Source organism: Lontra canadensis, unplaced genomic scaffold (assembly GCF_010015895.1).
Source record: "Lontra canadensis isolate GAN:19392208 unplaced genomic scaffold, GSC_riverotter_1.0 scaffold115, whole genome shotgun sequence".
NCBI classification, from domain to species: Eukaryota; Metazoa; Chordata; class Mammalia; order Carnivora; family Mustelidae; genus Lontra; species Lontra canadensis.
In genome coordinates, this window is record NW_022631109.1 from 3,970,007 (window position 1) to 3,986,382 (window position 16,376).

General features: G+C 40.9%; 1 protein-coding gene and 1 non-coding gene across 2 annotated transcripts in view; both read left to right on the forward strand.

Annotated features, from left to right (window-relative positions):
* HSD17B12 (hydroxysteroid 17-beta dehydrogenase 12) overlaps positions 1 to 16,376 on the forward strand; it is a 158,283-nt gene that overhangs the window by 116,438 nt on the left and 25,469 nt on the right. The window contains exon 6 of the mRNA XM_032840718.1: positions 608 to 652. Within this exon, the coding sequence (XP_032696609.1) occupies positions 608 to 652 (45 nt within the window). The remainder of the gene's footprint in view (positions 1 to 607; positions 653 to 16,376) is intronic.
* LOC116856978 lies at positions 13,188 to 13,291 on the forward strand. Its single transcript, XR_004380662.1, has one exon. It is a non-coding gene; the product is annotated as a U6 spliceosomal RNA (small nuclear RNA).

The following is a 16,376-nucleotide window of genomic DNA, read 5'->3' on the forward strand; positions in this document are numbered from 1 at the left end:
AATGTTTGTAACCTCATTAGAATAGTGCCAGGTTCGATAATAACTCATTGTATTATTCTTATTTGTATATTTATGATATCAATATAGCTTTGCTTTAAGTATCAGGATTCTAAACACCAATTTAGATATCATAAATCTGTTAACATATAACAATATGGTTGATTCAAGTAAACCTACCAAAATGAAAGCTGTATTCTTGAGGCATGCATAGTTCTTTATAAAAATTAGAAAAGGAAGTCATTGAAAGAATATGTGAATTTTAAAAAACTGTTGAGGATCTCAGATTCAATAATTTTTCCTTTTGATATTAGCAGAAGGAAAATAGCATATTTATTTTAGATTTAGTATCTTTTGCTTCCAGATTTTCCTTACTACATCTACCTTGAATTTTGCTTATTAACATGAGTTGCTGCTTTTGGTAGAAAAGTACTATAACACCAAGAGTAAATAAAATTTGCCTTTCTACCCCAGCTCCTGTCATTTTCCAGTTCTCTGCTCTATCTGGGGAAACATTCAGTGGTTCTCTAGATCACTTGTATATACATATAAAATATGGTTATTTTACATGATGATATGTATATAAAATTATCAATATTTTCTTTTTCAGACCATCAAGAAACTGATAAATATTAATGTTCTTTCTGTTTGTAAGGTAAGTAGCTTCTTTATAAATATGTCTTCCTTTTTTGGTTTGTTCTATTTAAAAACACATGATCAGTTCATGCACCTCAGCTAGCTTCTGCTTCCATAGGAGTATGTATTCTAGATGAAGGCGGTTATTTCCTTCTGTCTTCGGGAAGTAGAGAGAACCGAAGACTGAACAAGTGTGTAATTTTGCTTTTTAACAACTGAGCCTATGCAAACAGTGTGGTAGGTCCTGGGACTACACAAACAACCTAGGCCGAAGATTGATTTTTACAAAGTTTTCCTCTACACATGGTTCTTCACTGATAAATTATTTCCATTTCGCATCCCCCGTGACCATGTAAGTGGATGAATTAAATGTTGTGGTGAAAGCATTGTGCGGTAGCATGGGGCTATAGTAATGAGTGGTTTTTATTAGCCACACGTCAACATCATTCTGATCAAGTTTTAGAATGTAAGTGAGGTTCAGTGCGATTGACTACGGAGTCGATGACCAAGAAAGAATTCTTGTGATGTCTTTGGTGCAAAATAGTGGTTTATTTAAACATGGAGATAGGACCCGTGGGCAGAAAGAGCAGCTGCCCTGAGGTTGTGAGGGGTGGCTGATTTTATATATATATATATAATTATATGGAGGCGGTAAGGAAAAAGGGAGGTTTCAGAAGAACTTTTATATGCTAAAGAGGACCTATAAGATACCGGACACCAGAGGCCTTGCATTGTCAAGCGTTTCCCTCTAGTAAGGCATTAACCTCAAGATAGTTGGGAGAGGGCGCCTGGGTGGCTCAGTGGGTTAAAGCCTCTGCCTTCAGCCCAGGTCATGATCCCAGCATCCTGGGATTGAGTCCCGCATCAGGCTCTCTGCTCAGCAGGGAGCCTGCTTCCCCCTCTCTCTGCCTGCCTCTCTGCCTACTTGTAATCTCTATCAAATAAATTTTTTAAAATAAATTAATTAAAAATTAAAAAATTTAAAAAAAAGATAGTTGGGAGACTCCTGGAAGAGTGTCCCATGTGTCCTACCCAGGAGTGAGGGGTGGGGGAAAGGTTGCAGGATGTCAGCTTCTGCTTTGTCCTCAGCTTGCCTTCTGCTCCCTCATCAATTCTAGTTTCTAGTTGGTAGACACATTGCTTGTATGTGCCGACAAAAGACGCCACAGCTAATGACGTGCTAAAAGGAAAATTAGGCAGCAAATCTGAGCACCTGAGCACCACTTTTCCTTATGTGTTAGCAGTCACTCAGAGTGAGGCGCCATACCTTGATTATACATCCTAGCCCAGCAGCAAATATTGCCCGAGGCAGAATTTCCATAGACAACGTCAAATACATCAAATTTGAACCTACGGGAGTCTCCCCTTATCCACAGGGGACTTCCCATAGATGCCTGAAACCACAGATACTACCAAACCCTATACATACTATGTGTTTTCCTATACCCGTGATGAAGTTTAATTTATAAATTAGGCTCAGTAAGAGATTAACAATAATAAAATAGAACAGTTATAACAGTATATTGTAACAAAGTTTATGGGAATGTGGGCTCTCTCTCTCAAAACATCTGATTGTATGTACTTGTTCGTGCTCTTGCACTGTTCTTGTGGTGATGTGAGATGATAAAATGCCTATGTGATGAGACGAAACAAGGGGAGGGACGCAGGCACCGGGCCGCTGCTGCTGACCTTCTGATGATACAGGTCTGAAGGAGGATCCTCTGTTGACTGTGGGTAACTTGAAACCTTGGGAAGTGAAACCCCAGATAAAGAGCCCTTGTACTGACAGAAAAGCCACGTCCATTTTCAGTAACTCTTAAATGCTCTATTTAAGGAAATGAAAAAATATTGACCTCAAAACTATTAGAATTAACCAGATAAGTAGAAATAAGAACTTAATTAACTGATTTTCACTTGATGGCACGATCTTGATCTTTTCCTCTATTGTGAATGTTTAAAGAAAAATTCTCCTTGTGTCTTCATGTCCTGAGAAATCATATCTAGTACATGCTTAATTTCAAGTGTGGGGACCCGAAAATCTTATGCCTTGTCTAACTGTTCAGGTATGGCTGTGCTTAGTTCATTCAGTTTTTATGTGGTTTTGTACATGTTGTTTCACATAAACCGGCCACCAGAACGAAAGCTTCATTGTGACTGTCTGCATACCATGTGGCATTTGATAGCTTGCTACTGAGAGTCACCTTATCTGAATTATTTTGTAACATGACCATAATTTTTTAAAAGAAATAATCACAGTATCTTTTCCACTGTTGTTTTTAACTGGGGTTTTTACTTACATGAGATTTAGTTTAAGTGAGATAAACTACTAACAAACGGATCCTTGATTATTTGGAACAAGACCCACACACAAAATGGAAGCTTTTAAAACGGGGTTGGTATGAATATATACAAATAGTTTAAAAGGTATTTCCCTTGGCACACCTGTATAAATGTTCACATTCTTCAATAATCTGTGTGAGGTTTCAAGTTAATTAAATAACTCTACTATTTACTAGTTGTATGACCTTGAACAAATTACTTGCCCTCTCTGCTTCCGTTTTTCATTTGTAAATTGAGGGTGTTAATCTCTTTACCTCACAGAGGTGTATTGGGAATTGAGCAAGGTAGTATGTGCAAATCACTTAGAAGAGGACCCAGATCATGGTAAGGACCCTAAAGAATGTTACTATTAAAGATCTTTAGTAAAAATGTGAGTTTATTTTTTAGCGAGCTAAGTTTTTTGATCAAAATTAACATTCTGGTCTATAATTTGTATGTTTTATGGTTTTGAAATGACTGATGTGTACTATTGTTTTGATAATCTTTTCTAGGTACATCTGGCCAAATGCCTAAAAATAATGAGTGTTAAAACTATGTACATGTATTTCATAATATGTTTTAATGAGTTAATGATGAAAACTATGTTTAAGTGTTTAAATTTGATTTTATAGAACTGTTGATATTAGCTACAGATTTAGTCTTCTGATACATTTATCTCCTCTGATAAATTTAACTCTTCTGTGAGATAAGCCGTGTAAAGTTTTACTCTCGATATGTTAGGATTTATTTTCTCCTGTAATGTCCTGCTTGTGAATACTTACATGTTTGTATTCCTTCATAATATAAAATGCTGACCTCCTCTGTCTCCCAGAACATGTGTTTTTGGCTGACAGTCTACAGAATACTAATGATAAAAGGCCAGGGCCTTGACCTTGACCTATGAGAACCAGTCAGCTTGCTGTGCTCCACAGCTGCACACAGCATCCTCCAGGAAGCATCTGAGCACAGAGCAGGTGTGCTGTTGGTGATCACCTCATGTCTCTGCTTTGAAGATGAGTCGTGTAGCGGGGGAGCATTGCGGATAAAGCAGTACAGATCCAACAGCACTGTATAGTACCTTTCAGGTTCTTGACAACAATAGCGAGATAAGAATGAGGCACCGGTCCTAAGACATCGGCAGATCACAAAATGCTTCTCCCACTACTTCATTCTTCCTCTTCCACTTTCTCTTTTCATGTTGACGTATGTATTGGTTCCCAGGAAATGAGTTGGGGGGACGCACGCTGACTTATTAAAATGTCCTATCATATCAACTGTGAACCGTATGGGTGGGAAGTGTCACCGCCAGAGGAGCTTGATATATGGGCTTCACATTTTTGTATGGAAGCCTGATTTTTTGCAAGTCAAGTCCCATTTACAAAGCACTAAGGGAGTTTACTATTTAAACACTTCTACGTCAAGCTGAATAATCATCCTTTATCTTTAGTATAAACACAAATATTCCTTTACCTGTGTGATGTGTGCTTTTAGTGGAAAAACAGTTCAAAACTCTTGCTTGAGGGGCGCCTGGGTGGCTCAGTGGGTTAGGCCGCTGCCTTCGGCTCAGGTCATGATCTCAGGGTCCTGGGATCGAGTCCCGCATCGGGCTCTCTGCTCCGCAGGGAGCCTGCTTCCCTCTCTCTCTCTCTCTCTCTGCCTGCCTCTCCATCTGCTTGTGATCTCTCTCTGTCAAATAAATAAACAAAAAAACAAAACAACAACAACAAAAAACAACTCTTGCTTGATTCGTTGTGGAGCTAAGACCATCTGCAGGACAGCAACATGGCCTTTGTTGGGCTGTAGACAGGATCCGTGTGGTTGGCATCTTGGCCGCACAGTTGACTAGGGCATGTTCAGGGGTGAGAATGTTTGACTCGAGCAGCCGGAGGCAAGGGTTGTACAGTGGCTGACCAACCAGCGGCCAGAAAGGTGAGTGAGGACACAAGTGTGTAAGAGCTGGGGTGCTGGGCTCGAGAGGATGGAGAGAGCCATAGGAAGCCTTAGAGCAGAGATAAGGTGTGATCTGATGTACATTTTAGAAAGGCGGGTCTAATGACAGAGTGACATGGCGTTGGTGTTTTATGGTCTCTCTGTTTATTTTCATTGTACTGAAAAAAGGGCATTCACCTTGATGAGGTTTTCTGTGCAAGGCTCCCAGGTTTAGTGTCCTTCGGTGCTGCTGTGATGTCCCCTCTGGTGTATTTTGATGAATTGTGCTTCAGTTGACTGTGTTACGTTGCCGTGGCCAGACCTCCATTTTCTATAGAGATGTAACTTCTGTTGAGAGCCCTGGGGTAACTTAAAAGAAGATGAAAATTGGTCTGGCTCTAGAATCTTAGAAGATTTTATGGCGACTGGACATCAAGAGAGTTAGGGCATGGGTGTCTGCTGCCTAATGTCATAACACAAGTATTGAAAATGGGTTTAGACAAGAAAGAAAACAGCCTCTTCTCGTCATCCGTGCTGGCCCAAGTTTTATCTCTTCACCAAACCATACAGTAGGGCCGGCTGGCCGAGAAGCATGCCTAGAAAGATCAGAGAGATCAGTGCCCCCTTGTGACCTTGGGCTTCTTCCCCCAATCTGGAGATGGTTGATGGGGAAGGCCCCAGCATCTTGTTGGCAGTCCAACAAGTTGATGAGCACTGAATGACCTGGATCCCTCAGATCCAGGATTATGGCTTGGTCCATGTGCTCCTGTGTTAGGAGGTCAGAGGATTATAAAAAGTCACAGAAGTTCTACATTCCTACAGAGGAATCATCAAAGTGAAATATTCTGACCAGAGAAATGACGAGTCATCACCAGAGGAAGTGGTGGTGAGTGGTCCAGAAGAATATTGGGGAAGAAATATTAACTCGAATAGTTTTGACATATCAATTAACCTTGATATGTCATCATAGAGTGCAGCTCGGCTCTCCCAGGCCATTGTGTGAGCCCCGCTTAATGAGACTTTCCCTTAGCAGACATAAAGCTGCCGGTCAGAGTAACCCCAGGGGTATTTAAAAGCCTTGTTGCTTGCCTTACAGTTTTGCTCTCAGATCCTTCAGGGGTGAATTTCGTCTTGTTCTTGTGCTCTGCTGAGCAGTTAAGTGCCAAGCTGGAGAGAGGGGTGGTGTGGAAGTTCTCTGTAGTGGACCCATTTGGCAGGTGAATCAGCCTTCCACTAGAAGAGAGGTCCTACTAGCTGAGGCTTTATTTCCTTATGATTTCAGATGCTCCATGACTGAAATCTAACATAAGTCTTTTTCTCCTCAAGAACAGTGGCCTTCAGGGGTGCCTGGGTGGCTTAGTGGGTTGGGCCTCTGCCTTCAGCTCAGGTCATGATCTCAGGATCCTGGGATCGAGCCCCGCATCGGGCTCTCTGCTCAGCAGGGAGCCTGCTTGCCTTCCTCTCTCTCTCTGCCTGCCTCTCTGCCTACTTGTGATCTCTGTCTGTCAAATAAATAAATAAAATCTTAAAAAAAAAAAAAAAGAAGAAGAACAGTGACCTTCAGACCAGATATGGTGGCGTTTAGAGATAATTAAGCCTCCAAATATTGACCCAGACTCTTCTAAAATAACTGCGGTTTTATGCCTGGAGGGCTTGCTGTCTCAGAATACTGAGAGTTGGCAAAGGAGATTGTTGTATGACTGTTGATGACTATGGCAGAAATCGTGGGCAACGGGAGACGTCCCACAACTCCAGAGGCAGCCAAATACAAGTCTGGTTTCCAACAGGCAGGACACCGAGCTCCACACCACGTCAAAGACAAGTTCTAAAACTGATCTTGCTTGCATTGTTTGTTTCGGATTTGAGTTTACTTGTTTATAAACATCTGTCAGATCAGAGTTGCCTTCCTTCTCCAGGCCTAATGGTTCTTAGATCCTTTAATGACCGTTTTAGGACCTCAAGACACTATAGGCTCTTCACTCCTTTTCAGATAAATACTACCCAAGCAATACCACCCAAACCACCTGTAGTTCTTACTTGGGCTGGGAAACCTGTTCCCTCTGATGGTCCTGGATCCTGAAGCTGCCACTGACTTCAGGGGAGAAGGTGGATGGTTGGTAGTGGCCCTGCCTGTGCCTGGATTCCTCAGAAAACCTGCAGGCTGCCATTCTGATAAATGGGGAGAACATTCCAGCCTTCTTTATTACCTCTCTCAGAGCAAGGAAGGAAGCAGCTGGGGCTGTGACCCAAGTTAAAATTTATTCACCTCCACTTACACTGAAGTACAACTGAGTTTTGTTTGTTTTATTTGGGACTGGGGAAGAGTCTTAAACAGGGGATCAGCATTTAGTTTTTCCTTCGTCAGATGTGCAACCGAAGTGGGGGCTTGAAACCATGTCTTGTTAGGAGTGGCCGAAAAAACTAGACCTATTTAGCATGGAGAGAGGAAGCATGACATCACACCCAGACACACAGACACGCACACCCTTAATGAAGGCCAGTTAGTTCTACCTCCTTAGTATTTTGGAAGTCAGCTCACTGCTTTTCATCCCCCATGATCCTTCCAAATTTGAAGACTCTAAACTAAACTTTTCAGTGGGAACTGCTGGAACAGCCTGACCAGCCTTTTTACACCAACTTGTCTCCCTCCAGTGGAGTCTCCGTCCCCCAACCAAAGTGTTCTTTTACATGAAGTCCTATCACTTTCCTGGGAGATCCTTCAAGGACTTCTTGCCCTCAAGTCCTGACGCCTTCATACGACCTCTAGGGAAGGAGCTACCTGACGGGGCTGCTGCCCACCCCTCCGGCTCTCCCCTTAGCTCTGTGCCCCTCTACTTCTCTGCATCCAGGTCACGGCACCTTCACTGTCTTGAACCTCGTGCCCCCTCAGGCAGTTCCCTCTCTGTGGAAGCTCCCTTGTCTCCCACTTCACTCATGCCACTCCTCTTTCAGTTCTCAACTGACAGTCTTCTGTCCTTGGGGGCCGGTGGGGAGCCTTCCAGAGTCGCCCAGGTCTCTCAGCCCTGGAGTTTCGTCACACACAGCACGGCTTTTCTTCACTCAGCATTTCATGTTCGGTTTAGTGCCTGTCTCCAGACTGTTAGCCCCTTGAGTGCTGGTACCGCGTTCTTTTTGTTCTCTGCCACTCCCTAGCCCTGGGCCTCACCTATGGCAGGCATACGACACATGATTTTGTTTTTGATTTATTTTGTTTTTATATTTTTAAAATTTATTTGCGAGAAATAGAGAGAGAGGGAAAGGCGGGGCGGGGGGAGAAGGCTCCCCTCAGAGCAGGAGCCCAATGTGGGGCTGTATCCCAGGACCCCAGGATCACGACCTGAGCTGAAGGCACACGCTTAACCAGCTGAGCCACCTAGGTACCCCCAACAAATGCTTTTGTATAAATAAATGAATGAATTAAAAAAAACCTGAAAATCCTCTTTCTTTGGGAATAAGGAACCCACTTATTGTATGTGGCCCTACAAGGCTGAGCTTAGGTCCATTGTTGGTATTTACACTCAAGGAAATTGTGAGAACTTTGTCATCTTTGGATCGGCCAGAAGTGGGATGGGCCAAAGGTGAGTTCCCCTTCTGATTCTAGGCCAGAGTTTGCAAACCCATAGTCTCTGTTGCATGCGCCCTACCAACATATCTCAGTTGGTTCAGGGAATGTTTCCAGAAGCGGGACGTCCCACACTCAACGTCTAGCTTCTCCTGGGGAAGATCTGAAAATGAGGGAACGCAGACCTGAACCGCTGCATGCCAGGAAGGGGCAAGGCAGAGGAGCAAGCAGGTGAGGCCGCGGAGTAATGAGGCCCGCCCTCTCCAGCTCACCGCAGTCCCCGCTCACCCCTGCTGTCTGGCGCGCTGTGCTCCTTTATGTCACCTGCCCGGGCCTGTCAGGCGTGTGGGTTTGCAGTCCCCTGTGCGTTGAACGCCAGCCCTTCAGTGTACTCAAACTGCATAACTGCTTGATGGAGTTGAAAGGTTAGAATGGTTTTAACCCAATCAGTCTCTCCCATCCTATTATTATCTGAAATCAAAGCACTTGGAGTGCTTTGCGTGCTTTTGAAAAGCTATTTTTTTCCTACTCCCACCGCTGTGTGTTCATCGTATGTGGCTCAGCCAGAAGTGTGAATGCTATGCCTGGCCCGTGGCGTAGGTAATAAAGGTTTGGATGGATGAAAAGCCCAGGAGAAGCATTGGTTGCCTTTTTCTTGCCTGCATTTGCCTTTGGCATGTGACACGGTACCAGTAGAGGGAGCCCTCCAATAATTTGGAAATCCATGAGAAGAATCTGTTCATCCCTCTAATCGTATTTAATTTAGGGATTATGCTAAGAATGTATTCCTCCACGCTGCCCCAAGAATTTAAGTTAAGGACACTGGGAAGTTAATAAATTGTGGGAAAGGAGAGTATGACCGTCAGCCCTCACCCCCACTTGGGACTTTTTAGATGAAGACATTCCAAGTTAGTCTCTAGAGTCTTTTAATCCTTTTTGAAAGCCACAATCATTATGCTCCTAAAAATTTCCAAATAATTGGGTACATTTAGCCCTTAGGGTGTCATAGTAACAGGGCTTCCTCAGGCATAACTACAAAATAATGGGTTTGCCAGACCGCCTGACAACCACTCTTTGCATAGCTTTCATCTGTGAAAAACGAGTGAGTGGTTGGAGATTGGTTCTAAAGTTCTTCCCAGCTCAAAGCAAAGCTAGTTTATAATGCCTTATATATGGGTGAAAATGTAAAAATCTCTTTGAAAACTTTAGAAATTATTTCCCCTCCTAAAATCTCCACCCTTATATATGGGTGAAAATGTAAAAATCTCTTTGAAAACTTTAGAAATTCTTTTCTCCTCCTAAAATCTCTTTTGAGAAGTCAGCTTATTTGGGGAAAATTTAAGTAATGGAAATTCCTAGCATGTCATAATATGCTAAAGTTGGAAAGGCGGTGAATGGTGGTATATGTGTTCTTTAATTTTTTGTTTAGAGGTAAAGATTATGGCTTTAGATTCATTATTATCCATTGGCATGCAGCCCTCTCTGTTCTGGAAAGTTCTTTTATTTTTCTTTAGTTCAATTATTTTAACATACATCAAAACAATTTATTATGAAAGGAAAAACTTTGTGTTTTTTTATGGTGTGGGGTTGAATTTCAGATTAAGTAAAATGGGGTGGGGGAGGCAATGGTAAGGAGGGCTCTTAACTTCCTCATACTTAAAACATTATTAAAGAGGACAATGAAATAATACTTGGAGATCTCAAAGCCCTCAAAATTTTTTACCTGATTAAGTTTTTTACCCCCTGTGCAGTAAATATTGCTTTAGTCATACAGGTGACATTCTAAGAATTTCTAATGAAGTTGTATTCTCGGGACCACAGAGCTCAAATTACACAGTTTCTAAAGGAAATATGTGCTGTGCCATTCCAGCATGACTTCCAATGAGTCACCCTCTAATTTCTTCCAAACAGGCGTGGTGTAACATCATTGTTACATAACTTATGTGATTCTTTTCACTATCAGACTATGATTTTTTAAATCATTGTTAATGATTCCGATTGAAAACTTGTTTAAGGCATTTATATCTCCTTTCTTCTAATTTGTATGAGTTCAATTTTCAGTTGCTTGAATTCAGATCCTGTTTGCTCCAAGCAGATTTCTCTGGGCAAGAAGGCAGGGCAGATGTGGACAAAGTGGTGATTTGTGATGACCTAATTATTTATATGAATAGCCTGGATTCTTGGGGCTTTGCCCAGATTCTAGGGTTAAGTTGTTGCACTTTAAATCCTATTTATATACAATGGTGATATAGGGAACAATATTTGCTTCCTTATTGTACCAAGTTACCTTGAATTTTAATCTTTCCTTTTGGGTTTTTGGTTGTCTTCTTGAGCATAATACAGACTGTTTTCTTTGTCCTAGTCTTTACAGAAACTGACCAAACACCAGAGGTTGCATGATACAAAAATAATTTGCTTATAAAATTAAATCCCTTGCATGTAAAACAATTTGCATAATTTGTATAATTTGCTTGTACAGGTTTTCATAATAAGCTAAAATGCAGAGAACCCTAAATTGGGTTTCAGGAATAAAATAAAATTCCTTCTATGAGCTCTTGATTACTGATATCAGAGAAGTGAAAGAAAAAAATTATTCATGTTCATTTCTTTCAGAAATAACACTATTTGTAGGGGCTTTTCTAATTATGAAAACAGTGCAAATAATTGCCCAAAAAATGTGAGAAATATTTAAGAACACTAAGATGGTTACATTTTAATATAACATTTCTAGAGATCTTTTTTTTTTTTTAAGGCCAGCCAATGCATTAAGTCAGGTATCTCAGCTAAATGATCTGATAATACTGATCTGATTTTTTTATGAGCTAAATCAGCCTCTTATTCATTTTCCCAGCCCAAATATATACAGCTGTGGTAATAAATACCAGTAAATATTTTGCTCTTGAAATTGACTATGTGGTATCCCCAGAAAGACTTCTAAATTAAGCTGTCATTGCTAAAGACTTTCATTTATTTTTGTGTATTTGTATACAGTATGGCCAGCTTGCATACAAAGTGGTGCAATATAATGTGTATTGACCTTTCTCCCTTTTATTTTAGGCTTCTGGGACTTTTTTTGTGGTAAGGATTGATGAAACGGTTACTAAAATATATATATATAACTAGGAAATATCTGGGGTTTTTTGGAGAGATTTGAAGCTCTCGTTGGAGAGGGACTACTGCAACAACTTCTATCACTTTTTAGGAAAGAACTAAATTTAAAGTGTTTTGCTGTACACTTTTTTTTTTTAAGATTTTATTTATTCATTTGACAGAGAGAGAGATCACAAGTAGGCAGAGAGGCAGGCAGAGAGGGGGAAACAGGCTTCCCACTGAGCGGAGAGCCCGATGCGGGACTCGATCCCAGGACCCTGAGATCATGACCCGAGCCGAAGGCAGCGGCTTAACCCACTGAGCCACCCAGGCACCCTACTGTACACTTTTGAAAACAATTTCAGGGGCACCTGGGTGGGTCAGTGGGTTAAAGTCTCTGCCTTCAGCTCAGGTCATGATCCCAGGGTCCTGGGATTGAACCCCACATCGGGCTCTCTGCTCGGTGGGGAGCCTGCTTCTCCCCCTCTCTCTCTGCCTCCCTCTCTGCCTACTTGTGATCTCTGTCTGTCAAATAAATAAATAAAATCTTTAAAAAAAAAAAAAAAAGAAAACAACTTCAACACGGGAAAAAACAAGTTAGAAACCATATTTACTGCTATTCTTCTAATATTCTTAGCCACTGAACTTACAAGTTATGGTAACCTTACTTTAGCAGTATCTTAAGAGGAACAAAAAATTTCCTGGTACAGCAATTATCACCTGCAGATGGCCTAAAATTAGCATTTTGAGTTAACTCCAGAAACAGCTTGTGAGCTGTGAAATGGAGTTCAGATAGATAGTGAGATTTCACAGAAACGCTTGGTATATAGTATAAATAACCAGATATCAAGATACCAATGGGTGCATACAAAGTAAAATGAGACTTCTAATAGCTTAGTTAAAATATCCTATGTAAAACTTGATGTCAAAGAGAATTTTTAAAAAATTTAATTTAATGTGAACACAGTGAAGCCTCTCTTTTGCTTATGCATAGAATTTTAATAATTATTTGTATACACATATATGAAAAAGGCTTGAAGTCAAATTTATGATGAATTAGGATCTGATTAGGAGAAAAGAGAACTTAAGAACAGATGAAGGCATTAATCAGGTTTATAAAAGCATGCAGATTTCAAGTTAACTTTTCTTAGGCTTTTCAGTATTGTTATTATTTGGCAGATCAAAAAAGATGTTCCATTCTGTGACAAGGAGAAATAGTTTAAAGCCAGAATTTAAAAGGAGAAGCCAATGAACAATGCAAAAGAATTTAATTTTTCATGAGAGGACTTGATGGATTATTTGGTCATTGGGCATTCAACAAGTATTTCTGGCCTTTTAATAGCTAGGCATCAAAAATACTGCTTCTTCCTTCCTCTTTATGTTAAGTTATTTAAACTTCTTGAGGGTTGGGTTTTTTAAAAATATTATTTATTTATTTGAGAGAATGAGAGCGAGCAAGCACATGTGCGCAAGAAGGAGGAAGAGCAGAGGGAGAGGGATGTGCTGGGTGTGGAGCCCAGTGTGGGGCTCGATCCCACGAGCCTGAGATCATGACCTGAACCAAAATCAAGAATTAGACGTTCAATTGACTGTGCCACCTAGGCGCCCCTAAACTTCTTGAGTTTTAATTCACGTGTATAAAGGATACATTTTGGTGCTCGTTTCGGCAGCACATACACTAAAATTGGAATGATATGGAGATTAGCATGGCCCATATGCAAAGACGACCCAGAAATTCATTCAGCGCTCTATAATTTTGATGTTAACTTACTGTGGTAATCCTTTTGCAATATATACATATATCAAATCATTATGCTCTACAGCTTAAACTAATACAATGTTTTATGTCAGTTATTTCTTACTAAAACAGGAAGGGGAAAGGTATATTTTGAATATGTCCCCATACATCGAAGACCATACAGAAAATATTTAATGTTTAGCTATTGATGTAGTTTTATAAATAAGATTCTATCTTATGGGATTTTATTTTGTCTCTGATTGTGGATAATTTTTTGCCATTCAGAAAGGAAACATTTAATGTATGACATGCACACAGTGTAAGGGAAAAAATAGCTCCCATGCATGCATTTCTATTTCTTCGATATCCCAGCTAATGTGATTTTTTTTTCTTTTTAAGATTTTATTTACTTATTTGACAGAGAGAGAGAGATCACAAGTAGACAGAGAGACTGGCGGTGGTGGGGGGAAGCAGACTCCCCGCCGAGCAGAGAGCCCGATGGGGGGCTCGATCCCAGGACCCCAAGACCATGACCCGAGCCAAAGGCAGAGGCCTTAACCCACTGAGCCACCCAGGCGCCCCTCGTGTGGTATTTCTTACTGGATTATATTTAAGAGAGTAAATTTATGTCTTGGAAAAAAAATCTGAATTAAACTTTACAACTCTGTGCAACCACTTGTTAATAGTCGAATAGTTCTGAGATCCCTGGTCAGAATAAAAGAATTTAGCAATAGATTTTATAGACTTTGCTGGGTGTTTTCCAGGTTGATCACTGTCTACAAATCCCATCCTTTCTTCTTTTTGTGTAGGAGGGCCAAAGAGTTGGCGGCTACCTCAGTGAACTGAAGAGTTAGCTACTATTCAGTTAACAAGTCTCATTTCATGCACATGTGTACGTACACGCACAGATGCATGCACATGTGTACGCACACACACACGCAGGCACACCTCCCTGCCATTGGATGAGAACATGTTTATTATCAATCTGCTTACCCTGTTTCTGGTGGTCTCAGGTCTTGGAGGACTGAATGCTCACTTCTCTCCATGGAGTGCTTGGGGACCTCCTACATCAGCTAACCATTATGGTCCCCTGAGGAAATGCGCTGAATAAAAAATGTTTTCAGATTTTGCTAGGAATGCATGTAATATATCCTTACAATAAAATACTCTACAATGGTTAATATGCCTGAAGTACGTCTGTTTGTGCTAGCATGGGAAGCTGTCCGTGAAGTGGTATGATACGCACATTGTGTGACATATATATAACAGGATGCTTATGAATTTCTTTATAAGCTCCGTTCAACAAAAAGGTTTTCTCTGTGCATCATTTCTATGGCATACATTGTAGTTTCTTGCAGCTGTTTGCCTTTTTGTGTTCTGTTCCTTCTACTGGAATATTTTTTCTGCCTGATGAATTCCTATTTATTCTTTCAGAACTTAACTGAAATATAATCTGTGAAGCTCTAGACCTGATTCCCCAGACATAACGAGTTTTTCTCCAAAGCATTAGGGCCCTCTGTTCTCACCTCTGTTGTACCACTCATGGTATGTCTTGTAATGATTTGTTTATATGTACATGTATTCTCTGGCTAGGTAGTGAGCACCTATCAGCCAGCCCAGGTTCGAGTACATAACGTGGACTCGACAAAACTGAAGAATGTCTCTTTTTATTGTTTTGTGTTTCTCAGGCCGTAATTGATATGCATAGAACATTTTAAGAGCTCTTTTTTCTCCTGGGTTTGATAAAGTAACATCTGCTGTGTTTTGTGATTCCAGCTCTTTAACTCATTCATATGATTAAGATTTTTTTTTAAGACTTAAACTTTATTTATTTATTTGACAGACAGAGATCACAAGTAGGCAGAGAGGCAGGCAGAGAGAGCGGGGGAAGCAGGTTCCCTGCTGAGCAAAGAGCCCAGTGTGGGGCTCGATCCCAGAACCCTGGGATCATGACCTGAGCCGAAGGCAGACGCTTTAACCCACTGAGCCACCCGGGTGCCCCTGATTAAGATTTTTTTTTTAAATTTCATTCAGGGGCGCCTGGGTGGCTCAGTGGGTGAAGTGTCTGACTTGGGCTCAGATCATGATCCTGGGATCCTGGGACTGAGCTTCGCACCAGGCTCTCTGCTCAGCAGGGAGTCTCCCTTTGCCTCTCTCCCTGCCCATGCTCTCTCTTTCTCTTTCTCTCTGCAGTAAATAAATAAAATCTTAAAAAAATAAAAACTTCATTGAAGGATAATTTATAAACCATAAAATTCGTCCATTTTAAGTGTATAATTAAAAGGTAAATAAATTCAGAGTTGTGCAATCGTCACCAAATCCAATTTTAGAACAATTCCATTACCCCAAGAACATCCCAACTGAGGTATTTTTCAATATTGGTGGAACTATCCAGAAACTTGTTATCACTTGAACTTGATGACCTCAAACTTTGTCATTATTTTTGGCTCTAAACTCTGTCGGACACGACATGGTTAAAGGAGGCCTACATGCGTAGTGGCACTGCATCCTGAAACAATAGTGCCTCCTGGCAATAAGGGACACTAATTCCTCTTCAGAGGCTTGCTGTGTGACAAGCTCTTTGCTGAGTCCATTATAAACATTACCTCGTTTAAGATTCAGAATAGAATAATCTGTATTGTAGATTCCTTCTTTATATAATCCATATGTACGTTGCAGAGAAGGAAGTAACTCGAGATCACACTGCTGGTAAGTGGAACGGCTGGGACTTGAACTTGGACCTGACCATGTCCCAAATTTACCTGAACATTCCGTGGCTATATATTGAGCAATTGCAGTGTGTTCCTATAGAAAGGCACATCTTAGGAAATGTGTAGGCAAGTTTGAAGAGTTACTTCATCTGAAAAGGGAGGAGGTAACTACAGTGTTGAAAGGATCAGCCCTGAAATCAGCTTTTTCTCTGACTTGGCTCCATCCAGTTGGGTTTGAGGCCCCGTGGGCATATCCTGAATTGGGTCAGCAGACCTAGAAAAGAGAAGAAACAGGGGCATGTTGTAAAAAACTATAAAATACTGAGGCCATTTGGGTTATCAGCATAATCTCTGATTAAGTTTGCTTTGGGAGTTATTTAATCTTTAAGTCTTA